This window comes from Phacochoerus africanus, chromosome 8, assembly GCF_016906955.1.
Source record: "Phacochoerus africanus isolate WHEZ1 chromosome 8, ROS_Pafr_v1, whole genome shotgun sequence".
Classification (NCBI taxonomy): domain Eukaryota; kingdom Metazoa; phylum Chordata; class Mammalia; order Artiodactyla; family Suidae; genus Phacochoerus; species Phacochoerus africanus.
The window spans coordinates 14,059,984-14,072,126 of record NC_062551.1 but is presented as its reverse complement, the minus strand read 5'-3'; the positions used below and the strand labels follow the sequence as shown (position 1 = coordinate 14,072,126).

At 37.7% G+C, this 12,143-nt stretch overlaps 1 protein-coding gene across 1 annotated transcript in view; it reads left to right on the top strand.

The window, feature by feature from the left end:
* The window catches only part of HYDIN (HYDIN axonemal central pair apparatus protein), a 367,185-nt gene that overhangs the window by 37,777 nt on the left and 317,265 nt on the right, over positions 1-12,143 (top strand). Inside the window, exons 2-3 of the mRNA XM_047789543.1 lie at positions 1,265-1,423; positions 3,162-3,287. Coding sequence (XP_047645499.1) covers positions 1,289-1,423; positions 3,162-3,287 — 261 coding nt within the window. The 5' untranslated portion in view covers positions 1,265-1,288. The remainder of the gene's footprint in view (positions 1-1,264; positions 1,424-3,161; positions 3,288-12,143) is intronic.

The following is a 12,143-nucleotide window of genomic DNA, read 5'->3' as shown; positions in this document are numbered from 1 at the left end:
ATTTTGGCTCAGTGTTCCTGGGTAGCTACTGGTCCCTTTGGATTGTTTTTTCTGGAAATTTTTATTTTCTTCCTTTTCTTTTTCTTTCTTTTTTTTTTTTTTTTTTTAAGATGGTTGTACCCAGAGCATATGGAAGTTCCCAGGCCAGGGACTGAATCTGAGCAGCAGGGCCCAGATCCTTTGATCTCTTACATTGGACCAACACACCCATAGCAACCTGGACCACTGCAGTTGAATTCTTAACCCATGCTCCACAGCAGGAACTCCACTGAAAATTTTTCTTGGATTATAATTTTAAATATCATTGCCCCTTCAAGACTTTATTTTTCTTCTTTATGGGCTCCAGTAAAAACATGTTAGAATTACTTTGTCTTCTATTTCAGTTATTTTTTCTGTAATTTTTTTCTCCTCTTTCAAAATTTCATATTCATTTCTTTGGGTATTTTCCTGATTTATTTCCATGTACCTTATTACATTTTCATTCAAATCTATTTTCCTTTATGCACTGTTTTCCCTTCTGTTTTGCTGTGTTAGTGCCTGTCTTTTGAACTTTTAATGATTTTAAGGTTTTTTATTTGAGTTAGTATTAAGTTTTTTTTGTTTTTGTTTTTTTGGCACCAGGTTGAGCAACCTAGCCTGCTGTTACTGAAAATGGAAATCCCTTAGTCATAAATGGGCCCCTAAAGTTGCAAATGTAAGGAAATACATACAAAGGGGAGATACTATATTTGATGATGTTTTGATTTGGAGGTATTGGGTAGCTGTTTAAGATCTTATTTATGATCATAAACTTCAAAAATTTTTCAGAAACTTCTTTGCTGTATCATCATACTGACCTTTTCAATTTTCTGCCCAGTTCACAAAAGGCCTGAAGCCTTATGTTATTCTCTTTGAAGGGTGTCATGAGAAAGGGTTGCCAAGCAGATAAAGTAGCAGACTGTGAAGTATATTTATTGAGCAGTTTGTTTATCCAGGGAAGTTTAAAATACCAAAATGTAGGAACTGCTTGTGTTTTCCTGTTTATTCTGAGATTAGCAAGTAATTATGTGCTTTGTCCAAAAGGGATCCTAGACTTTCAGATAAAGCTTAATCTAGACAGGTTAATAGAATGGACTCCTTCACTTAAGGCATTTGTTCCAAGCAGTGGATATATTTTGAAGATTAGTATTTTCTAAACCTTCCTGTAATTTAACAAAGCTTTGAAAAATATGACCTGTATTCAGGAATTAACTGTATTTGTTCTTTTTTTTTTTTTTACTCTTAGGTTAAACAAAGGAAATAACTAAAAATGGCAAGTAGAAGTCTTGAGGAGTCCATGGGGGCTGTTCAGATGGGGTTAGTCAGAATGCTTAAAGGATTCCAAAGCAAGATTTTGCCACCTCTGAGTCCGAAGGTGGTTACAGAAGAAGAAGTAAATCGAATGGTAATGTATGAGAGAATCTCAGAGTAAAATACTTAATTCAGTCTTTCTTCTGAGGAGAATGACAGTTGTTATTTGGCATTCTCAGAATATCAGAGAATTACTGGCTGATAATTAATATCAATCTAGTTAACATGTTTACTTAATGCAGAGCATAGTTATCTTTTCAGGCCGGGGAAATGTTTGAAATTACATACATCAAATAGAGGCTTAAATTTCTTAAACTAATCAGCTGAAATAAGGCTATGCAAGCAAATCATTGTTTTTCTCAGTAATAGCTTGAATCCTAAGAACCTGACATTTATGTAATACAAAACCAGTCAAATATCAGAATTTCATTGATTTAACATAAATAATTACTGGTTGATCAGCAAGAATCATTTTTGTGTATTTATAGAACAAAGATCATTAAAATGATGACTGTATCATATCTAGGAAAAATGCATAACTTTTCTTGTCCTTTAAGATAGAAAATAATTACATTTTTAATGAATTCTAGTCATTGGGTGAGAACTCAATTATAAACTACATGCCATAGGAACTATCAATAGAAATTGAAAGTGTTAAAGATAGTATTCACTGCATTTTAAAAGCTAGTCTCAAGCTATGTTTCGGTTAGAAAAATAAAATCATCATTTTCTTTTGTGGTTGTTATTGTTTCATATTTAAAGTAATTCCTTCCTTTTTGCTTTTAAGAGTTTATTTTTATTTAAATCATAACACAGCTGATACCTCTTACCATTGTAGCATTCTAATCTGTGTTCCAATCAAAAAGAACCTTAAAAAACCAAGTTGGAATCTATATAAGAAATATGCCTTCAGTTAGTGGAATCGATCACAGAAATTAATTTTGTGGGGAATTTGAAGAGCATCGATTTTAACCCAAGACAAAATGAATCAGCTAAATTATATACCCCTGAGTATTTTAAAAAGTCTTGGCACATAGTTAAGCATTATGTTGCTGCCAGTGATCACAATCTCTCTGCATATAAAGTAGGCCCTGAAACAAAGTGAACATTCCAAAACAAGTTAAGACCTTACTTAAATGATTTTATTCAACTGATAGGTTACATTTTTTCTCACCTAACATTAGAAAGTGTTAAGGCCTATCACGTTTTTATGTGGGTATGTGGATGTGACTGGCTGCTGGATCTGATTGGCTTAGAGCTCATTTAAAACGAGGTCTGAATGTGCTCTTATGATTTCTAAAATGTTCAAACTCACTTCCATGCAGTGCAGTCACCTCTCTCAGATCCTTTACCTTTTATATGATTTCTCTTTAACCTGATATCACTTGATAAACACCCCAAAGCTTTACTTGCATGTTGTATCTTCAGTTGAGAAATGTTTCAGACCCCTTAGCTCTGAAGCCCATAAGTGATTTTCGGAAACCTAGAGTTTTATGCACTTCTGAGCATACATGTTAAGCTCTTTAGACACGTTCTTGTGCAATTTCTTGACCTCCCTCTCCTCTCCCCCAGTACTTTTGTGTGATTCCTTCCATATCATAAGGAAACAGCAACCACATGTCATTTCAAATTATTGTGCAAAGAGCTCAGAAGTGCATGGGTACTTTGCTTATATTATTTAGTTATTATAAATATTTTATAAGGGAACTTAGTCGCGTTCCAGAATTATCCTAAAAGCTGCAAACACAAATTATTCATTACTGGCACTTATGAAAACACTTTTTCAGTATAACCATGTATGAATCTTTGACTCCTGTTGTTTTAAATTCTAGCTGACGCCCTCAGAGTTCCTGAAGGAAATGTCCCTCACCACAGAACAGAGACTGGCTCATACACGTATAATGTGCCGACCGCAGATCATTGAACTTTTAGATATGGGAGAAACAACACAGCAAAAGGTAGCTGCTTTCTGTCATACTTGTATATGAAGTAGGCCCTGAAAAATGTGAATATTCCAGAGCAAGGCTAAGCAATACTTATTGTTTCTGGGCCAAGCAGTCCCTTACTGGAATTGTCTTATATATTCTCTTTCTACCTCTCTTGATCTTGCTATCTTTAATTTGATATTAAAAGAATTACAGGGTACAAATAACTTTTGATTAGTCACATTTCTTCCTTAGCTACTTCTAGACACTATTGTTTATAGAATAGGAGTAATTCCAAGAGTTATATCAGCCAAGCCCTGTGAGGTTATCTTCCTAGTACAAGAAATCCATCCTTACCTGAGCTGTCATTACTAGACAGAAAGAAAGAGGACTGGTTTATTTCAAAATAGGCGTTTTTGTCTATTCTGGCTCATTTCCAGTAACAAATGTATCCTTTTTAGTCTCTAAAGAATAGCTGTTTTAACATGTGTCTGTAATCTGGTGTAAACCATTTTTCCAGGCGTTAGGAGCAAGTGATTATAAAGTAAGATTTTATTTCCTACTTTTTATTTAATTTCTTGAATTATATGCTTCACCTTAGAGTTTGCGCCTCCAGGAGTTGACCTGCTAGAGATGAGCCTCCTCTGAAGGATTCCCCAGCTATTCCTGAGGGTGTTTCACAGTTACTTCCCACATGACAAGTGAACTTCCTCAGGCTCTTTTGATCTCATGGTCATGCCATTGCCTCGCCTGCCTAGGCTATGCAAAAAATTTGCTCTTCTTCTGGACACTGCCAGCTTTAGTTCTTGTTTCTTTTCTTCCCCATCATTTCCCTCTAACTTTGAGGGCAGGGAACACAGCTTTTCCCCAAGCTGATTCATCCTTACTAGGATGAATTTGCTCCTCTCCCATAGCATAACTAAGACCAGAGTATGCATATTGTTCTGTATGTATGTGTTTTAATGCATGTTGACTCCTGCTATTAAGATGAGGAAATTAGTATTCCACGTCTCATTGTCTCTCCTCTTTCTTCTTTCAACTCAGGTACTTTTACTTTATTTTGGGAAGTTTCATTTGCTTCTTATCTGGGTGAGAGTCATCCTCTTTTAATTTCCTCAAAAAGAGCTTATGGAAACTATATTTCCCTGATGTTATATGTTTGACAGTATTTGCCTATTGCCTTTATAGATGAACTGCAGGCTTAAATTTTGGATGTAAAATTCTTGGGTCACACATTCTCCCCATAAGAGCTTTGCAGACATTGTGTCCATTACCTTCTGGCTTTAAATGACGGAGTGCAAGTATGAAGCCATCTTTATTTCCCCTACTGCTGATGCTATAATCTTTTAGCTTCTATGCCCAAAGATTGTTAATTTTTATTTAATGTCCAATAATTTTATTAGGATGTGACTCAATTTTTCCTGAGACACTATGTACCCTTATTTTATTTCTAGAAATATTTTGAATTATCAACTATTTTTTCATGCACATTTTGGTTCTTTTCTTTAGGGATATCAATTGTGAATATGCTGGACCTTCTTTGTCTGCCTTCTATGTCTCATATTTCCTCTCTAACCCATCAAACTTCCTTTTCATTTACATTTCATTGTAATTATACTCATCAGCTTATCCTCTGTATCCCTTACTTTGAGTTGTATGTGTATTTGTGTTTCTCTTAAAAGTCATTCTTAAACTTGGCCAGTTCAACACACCTGGGTTGTCTCACAGCATTGTACACAGTATCTTTTTTTTTTTGTCTTTTTTGTACCTTTTTATTCACTTGCCTTTTTCTTATCTGTTGGATCTTCCTCCTCTTCCTGATCACTAAACATTGTAGCTCCCCAGGTCCTTAAACTTCTTTCTCTCCTGAACTCACTCCTTAGGTGATCCCTTGTAGGAACAAACCTTTAAATTTCACCTTTTAAGTGATGACTTTGGTAATTCCATATCCTGATATGGCCTAGCCCCTGAACTCTGGATCTTATATTCAGCTCAATGTATGATTGGCAGCTTAAACTTAATATCTTTAAGATCTCATTTTTGCATTACATCCCTTTCCTAGAGAAGTGATTGTTCCTCTTTTGTTTTTCCTCCCTCCGGCATGTAGCACCCCCATTTATACATTTTTCTCAGGCCAAAAACCTTGGAGTTTTCTCTGATACCTCTGTTTCTCTCACCTCTGCTGTGAAATCCAACAATACGTGCTAGTACACTCTGCCTTCACAAATATATCTTCAGTGAAACCACTTCTCAGACCTTCTCATGAAAAATGTCATGGGTGGAGTTCCTGTCGTGGGTCAATGGTTAACGAATCCAACTAGGAACCATGAGGTTGTGGGTTCTATCCCTGGCTTTGCTCAGTGGGTTAAGGATCCGGCGTTGCCGTGAGCTGAGGTGGAGTTTGCAGACTCAGCTTGGATCCTGCATTGCTGTGGCTCTGGTGTAGGCTGGAGGCTATGGCTCCAATTCGACCCCTAGCCTGGGAACCTCCATATGCCACTGGAGCGGCCCAAGAAATGGCAAAAGAGAAAAAAAGAAAAATGTCATGGGTAGTTTGAAAAGCATTGCATTGAATCTATAGATTGCTTTCAATAGCATGGCCATTTTTACAATAGTAATTCTTCCAGGCTAGGACCATGGAATATCTTTCCATTTCTTTGAATCTTCTTTAATTTCCTTGATTAATATTTTATAGTTCTTAGCATGTAAGTCTGTCACCTTCTTGGTCAGGTTTATTCCTAGGTATTTAATTTTGGGGGGTATCATTTTAAAAGGTACTATATTTTTGTATTCCTTTTCTAATACTTCATTTTTAGTGTACAGAAATGCAACTGATTTCTGAATGTTAATCTTATATCCTGCTACCTTGCTGAATTCATTGACCATTTCCAGTAGTTTTTGTGTGGATCCTTAGGGTTTTCTATATATAGTACCATCCCATCTGCATACAGTGACAATTTTACCTCTTCTCTTCCAACTTGAATACTCTTACTTTTTTTGTTTGTCTGATTGCTGTGGCTAGGACTTAACAATATTATGTTGAATCAGAGTGGTGAGAATGGGCATCCTTGTCTTGTTCCAGATTTTAGCAGGAAGGCTTTCAGCTTTTCTCCATTGAGTATTATACTTGCTGTGGTTTTGTCAGAAATGGCCTTTATTATGTTAAGGTATGTTCCCTCCATACCACTTTGGTAAGAGTTTTTATTATGAATGGATATTTGACTTTGTCAGATGCTTTTTCTGCATCTATTGAGATAATCATGTGGTTTTTGACCTTTGTTAATGTGGTGTATGGCATTGATTGATTTGTGTATGTTGAGCCATCCTTGTGAACCTGGAATGAATCCTACTTGGTCATGGTGTATGATCTTCTTTTATATTTTGTTAGATTCATTTGGCTAAAATTCTGTTGAGAATTTTTGCCTCTATATTCATCAAAGATATTGGCCTCTAATTTTCTTTTTTGGTAGTATCTTTGTCTGATTTTGGTATTAGAGTGATGGTGGTGTCATAGAAAGTCTTTGGGTGTGTTCCTTTTTCTTCAGCCTTTTGGAAAAGTTTAAGAAGGATGGGTATAATTTCTTCTTTGTAAGTTTGGTAGTATTCGCTTATGAAGCTATCTGGTCCTGGACTTTTGTTTGTAGGGAGGGTTTTTATTACATATTTAATTTCATTTCTAGTGATTGGTCTGTTCAGTTGATCTATTTTTTCTTGATTTAGTTTTGGTGGGATATAAGTCGCTAGAAAGTTGTCCATTTCTTCTAGGTTGTCAAATCGTTGGCATATAATGGTTCATAGTATTCTCTTACAGTTTTTTTTGTATTTCTGCAGTATCCGTTGAGATTTCTTCTTTTTCTTTTCTTATTTTGTTTATTTGGGTTTTTTTCTCCTCTTCTTGGTCAGTCTGGCCCGAGGTTTGTCAATTTTGTTTACCTTTTCAAAGAACAAGCTCTTGGTTTCTTTGATTTTTTTCTATTTTTTTTGAATCTCTATTTTGTTGATTTCCTCTCTGATCTTTATGATTTCCATCCCTCTGGTGACTTTAGGTTTTGTTTGTTTTTTTTCTAATTTGCTTAAGTGGTGTGTTAAGTTGTCAATTTGAGATTTTTCTTCTTTTTTGAGGAAGGCCTGTATTGCCATGAATTTCCCTCTAAGCACTGCCTTTGCAGCATCCTGTAGATTTGGAATGGTTGTGTCTTCATTATCATTTGTCTTGAGGTATTTTTTAAATTTCTTTTTTGATTTCCTTATTGACCCATTGTTTTTTTTTGTTTGTTTATTTGTTTTTGCATAGCATGTTGTTTAGTCTCCTTGTAGTCATTTTTTTCTCATTTCTTTTCCTGTGGTTGATTTCTAGTTTTATGCCATTGTGGTCAGAGAAGATACTTGAAATAACTTCTGTACTCTTAAATTTGTTGAGGTCAGTTTTATGCCCCAGTACATGGTCAATCCTTGAGAATGTTCTACGTACACTTGAAAATAATGTATATTCTGATTTTTTTGGATGTAAAGTCCTGAAAATGTCAATTAAGTCTAACTTTTTTATTGTGTCATTTAGGATCCCTGTCACCTTATTGATTTTTCTGTTTAGAGGATCTGTCCATTGATGTGAGTGGGGTGTTAAAATCCCCTACTATTATTGTATTTCCATCAATTTCTCCTTTTATGTCTACTAGTATTTGTTGTATGTATCTGTGTGTTTCTATATTAGGGGCATATATATTGACAAGTGTGATATCCTCTTCTTGAATGGCTCCTTTTATATTAAATAGAGTCCTTCTTTGTGTTTCTTTATGGCCTTTGTTTTTTTTTAATTAAAAAAATTTTTTATAAGTTTTAGTTTCTCTTTAGTCTCTTTACAGTGCTTCTTTTCTTTTATTTTTTTGTCTTTTTGCCTTTTCTAGGGCCGCACTCGCAGCATATGGAGGTTCCCAGGCTAGAGTTCTAATCGGAGCTGTAGCCACTGGCCTACACCAGAGCCACAGCAACAAGGAATCCAAGCCGCATCTGCAAACTACACCACAGCTCATGGCAATGCCACATCCTTAACCCACTGAGCGAGGCCAGGGATCGAACCCGAAACCTCATGGTCCCTAGTCGGATTTGTTAACTACTGAGCCACGATGGGAACCCTTATGGCCTTCATTTTAGAGTTTATTTGTACTGGTATGAGTATTGTAACTCCTGCTTTCCTGGCTTTCCCATTGGCATGAAGTATCTTTTCCCATTTCCTCACTTTCAGTCTATATGTGTCCTTTGCCCTAAAGTGAGTCTCTTGTAGACAGCTTATTTGTAGGCTCTTGCTTTTTTTATCCAGTCTGCCACTCTGTGTCTTTTGATTGGAGCATTCAGTCCATTGACATTTCAGGTAATTATCAATAAATATGTATTTATGGCCTTTTTAAACCTTGTTTTCCAGTTGATTCTGTGTTTCTCCTTTGTTCCCTTTTTTTTTTGATGATTTCCATTTATTTTATGCTTGTGCCTTTTCTTTTTAGTTTTTGTGAATGTACTGTTTGGTTTTTATTTGTGGTTTCCCTGTTTTTTAAGTATGTTAACCCCTTCCTATATCTGCTTGCTTTAGCCTGACAGTCATGTAGGTTCAAACACATTATAAAAAAAAAAAAAAGAGTCTAGATTTTCTTACTTTCCCACATTCTATGATTTTAAAGTCGTTTTTTAACATCTTCATGTTTGTCCTTTTGCTGTTTCTTATGTTTATCATCACTTTTACAATAGTTTTTTTTTTTCCTTTTAAATCTGTATACTGACTTAAGTGATTGCTTTTCAGTTGTGATTTCCTCCATCCTCTTTCTTCTTACTTCTTTTTTATTTAGAGAAGCCCTTTCAGTATTTCTTTTGAATGGGTTTTAGTGTTGCTGTACTCTTTTAGCTTTTGTTTGTTGGAAAAATTCTTTATTTCTCCTTCTATTTTAAATGATATTCTTGCTGGGTAGAGTATTCGAGGCTGCAAATTTTTCTGTTTTAGAACTTTGGCTATATCTGCCACTCTCTTCTGGCCTATAGTGTTTCTGTAGAGAAATCAGCTGATAGCTTTATGGGAGTTTCCTTGTAATTAACACTTTGTGTTTCTCCTGCTGCCTTTAGAATCCTCTCTTTAACTTTTGGCCTTTTTATTATAAGATGTCTTGGTGTGGGCCTGTTTGGGTTCAATTTGGGGCCCTCTGTGCTTCCTGTATCTTTAGATTTGGAAAGTTTTCAGACATAATTTCTTCAAATAATTTTCTATCCCCTTTTATGTTACGTCTTCTTTTGGAATTCCTATTATGCATAGATTGGCCTGCTTTATATTATCCCATAGATCTCTTATATTGCTTTCATATTTCTTCATTTGGTTTTCTGTCTGCTGTCCTGATTGGGTGATTTGCATTATTCTGTCTTCCAAGTCACTAATTCGTTCTTCTGTATTATTCATTTGCTCTTTAGTGCTGTTAGCTCAGTTCGTGTCTCTGCAAATGAATTTTCTAATTTTTTGGCTCCTCCTTATATTATCTAGTCCCTTTCTAAAGTAATCTGCATTACTGTTTATATCCACTCTTAATTCCTTCATACTCACCCTTAATGCCTTCAGTATTTTCACTATCTCCCTCTTGAGCTCAGTATTTATTAGACTGACAAGGTCTGTTTCCTTGTTTGCTGCTTCTGGTGAATTCTCCTGTCCTTTTAACTGGGAATGGTTCCTGAGCTTCTTTATTTCACTTATTTTTTTTTCTTTTTCTCTGAGTTTAGGGAAATCAAACTGTAGTCTTGTAGGGCTATTTCTATGCAAGAGTGCCCCTTTGTACTGTGTGGGGGGTTACTACTTATTTTTGGCACGGGAGTTTGGATATTTGCTGTCTCTGTCTTCAATGTTATCAGGCTGTTATCCCCAGGATGCTGTGTGTGTTTCCAGGGAGAAGGAGGCACTGGGTAGAGCTAGGAGTCGGTGCCTGGTTGCTGGGCTCTTGATAGTAGAAAGGACCTGCAGGAAGACGGTGCAGGCTACGCCTAGTTGCAGGGCCCTGGGAAGTGGTCATGAGCCTCAGGCAGATTTAGATGGTGCCCGGGGCATTTGTCAGTGGCATTGGCAGGGTGTGTGTGTTCCCAGGGGAGTGAGAGCTACAAGAAGTAGTGTTCGATCACAATGCCCTCCTCTATGGTGCCCTCTGAGGTGACTGGGGCTGCGAGTGGTGCCTGTTCATAGACCCCTAGTGGTGGCAGGCCATGCCCACCTCTGGAGTCAGAGATAACTGCAGTGGTTTGCCCCTGACACCTGTATACCACACAGGAAGCACCCTGTCATGCTTAGCCCATGCAGGAGGTGCTGCACAGTCTGCTCCTAGTTGCAGGTACTGGTAAGTGACAGTGATCAGGCATGTGTGGGTGCTGCCCAGAGCATTTGGCAGTGGTATCTGCAGGGCAGATGTGTTCCCAGGGCAGTGAGAGCAACAATGGGTGGTGCTTGGGTGCAGTGCCCTCTTTTTTGCCAACATCTGAGGTGACTGGGGCTGCAGGGGTAACCTGTTCACAGACCCCTAGTGATGCAGGCCACACCTCCCTCTGGTTTCTGAGATGATTGCTGTGGTTTGTTCCCAGTGACTGTAGATCACTCAAGAGGCACCATGTTGTGCTTAGCCCCCCCCAACCCCCTGGCTGCCCTTAGCCCACACAAGATGTGCCCAGCCACCTGAAACCTACACATGAGGTGCCTAGTCTCCCATAGCCCAAGCAAATGGCCTCTCACCACCTGTAGCCTGCGCCAGAGGCACCCCACACTCTGAGAGCCTGTGCCTGTATAGGGAAGAGATTCCTATGGAGGTCCGCATTTCCTTCTCTTGCCCTCCCCAACAATGGCATCTTGCTTCTCCTGTGGGCCCAGACCTCCTCCAGGGTTCTCTCGGCTGCAGCATTCTACTCCCCAGCCCATGGTGCACTGCTCCCTAACCTCTCAGAGTGTCTCCACCCAGCCAACCCTAGTCCTCTCCCCAGAACTGACCTCTGGAGCCTGAGTCTCAGCACCTAGCCCCCGATCCGAGTGTCTCAGGCTGTGGTGTCTGGGACGGTGGTGCATATGATCTATGCAGCTTTCCCTCTGCTTTGCCCTTATCAGCTCCCTCTCAGGAGTGCTAGTTTCATCTGATTCCTTTTTTTTTCTCTCTCTCTTTTTTTCTTTTGTTTGACCCAGTCATGTGGAGGGTTTCTTGCCCTTTTTTGGAGGTTTAAGTTCTTCTGTTCTGTGTGAATCGTTTTACTCATAGGTGTGTTTTTTTGGGAGAAGGTGCACGTGACATTTTACTCCTCTGCCATCTTCGCACTTGTTCTTCCCTCTGACTGCAATGCTGTTGTCTTATGTCTTTGCATCACTTGCTTCAGGTCATTTTCTCAGAGAGACCATCCCTTGACTGCCTCTTTTAAGGAGCAACCATCTCCCATTCACTCTGTCCTGGTTTGGTTGTCTTCATAGCCTTATGAAAAAAGGCTGCCTGACCTCATATTATGTATTTCTTTTTTTTTTTAATTCATTTCCCCAGACATTTCAGGTTCGTGAGACAAGAGCTGTGTTAACTTTATTTACTACCGTATGCTCAACATATGGAAAATACTTGAAAATTTATTAGCATTTATTGAATGAATACATGAATTTTTCATCTCTTTTGGTTGCTTAATCTTCCTTCCACTCTTGAATATTTGCTTTGTGCTCTCTGATTTTTTTTTTCCATTATGTTCTTTGCATTTATGATGAAATGTGGTATTTAAGATTTTTATTGTTTCATGGCGGCACTTTTCTGGTAGATACTCATTTGACATTTTATTTGCTTCTTCTGTTTTCTTGAGTGTTTTTGTATAGATGCTGGCTTGATTTGTCATTGTGATTATTATTATCACTCA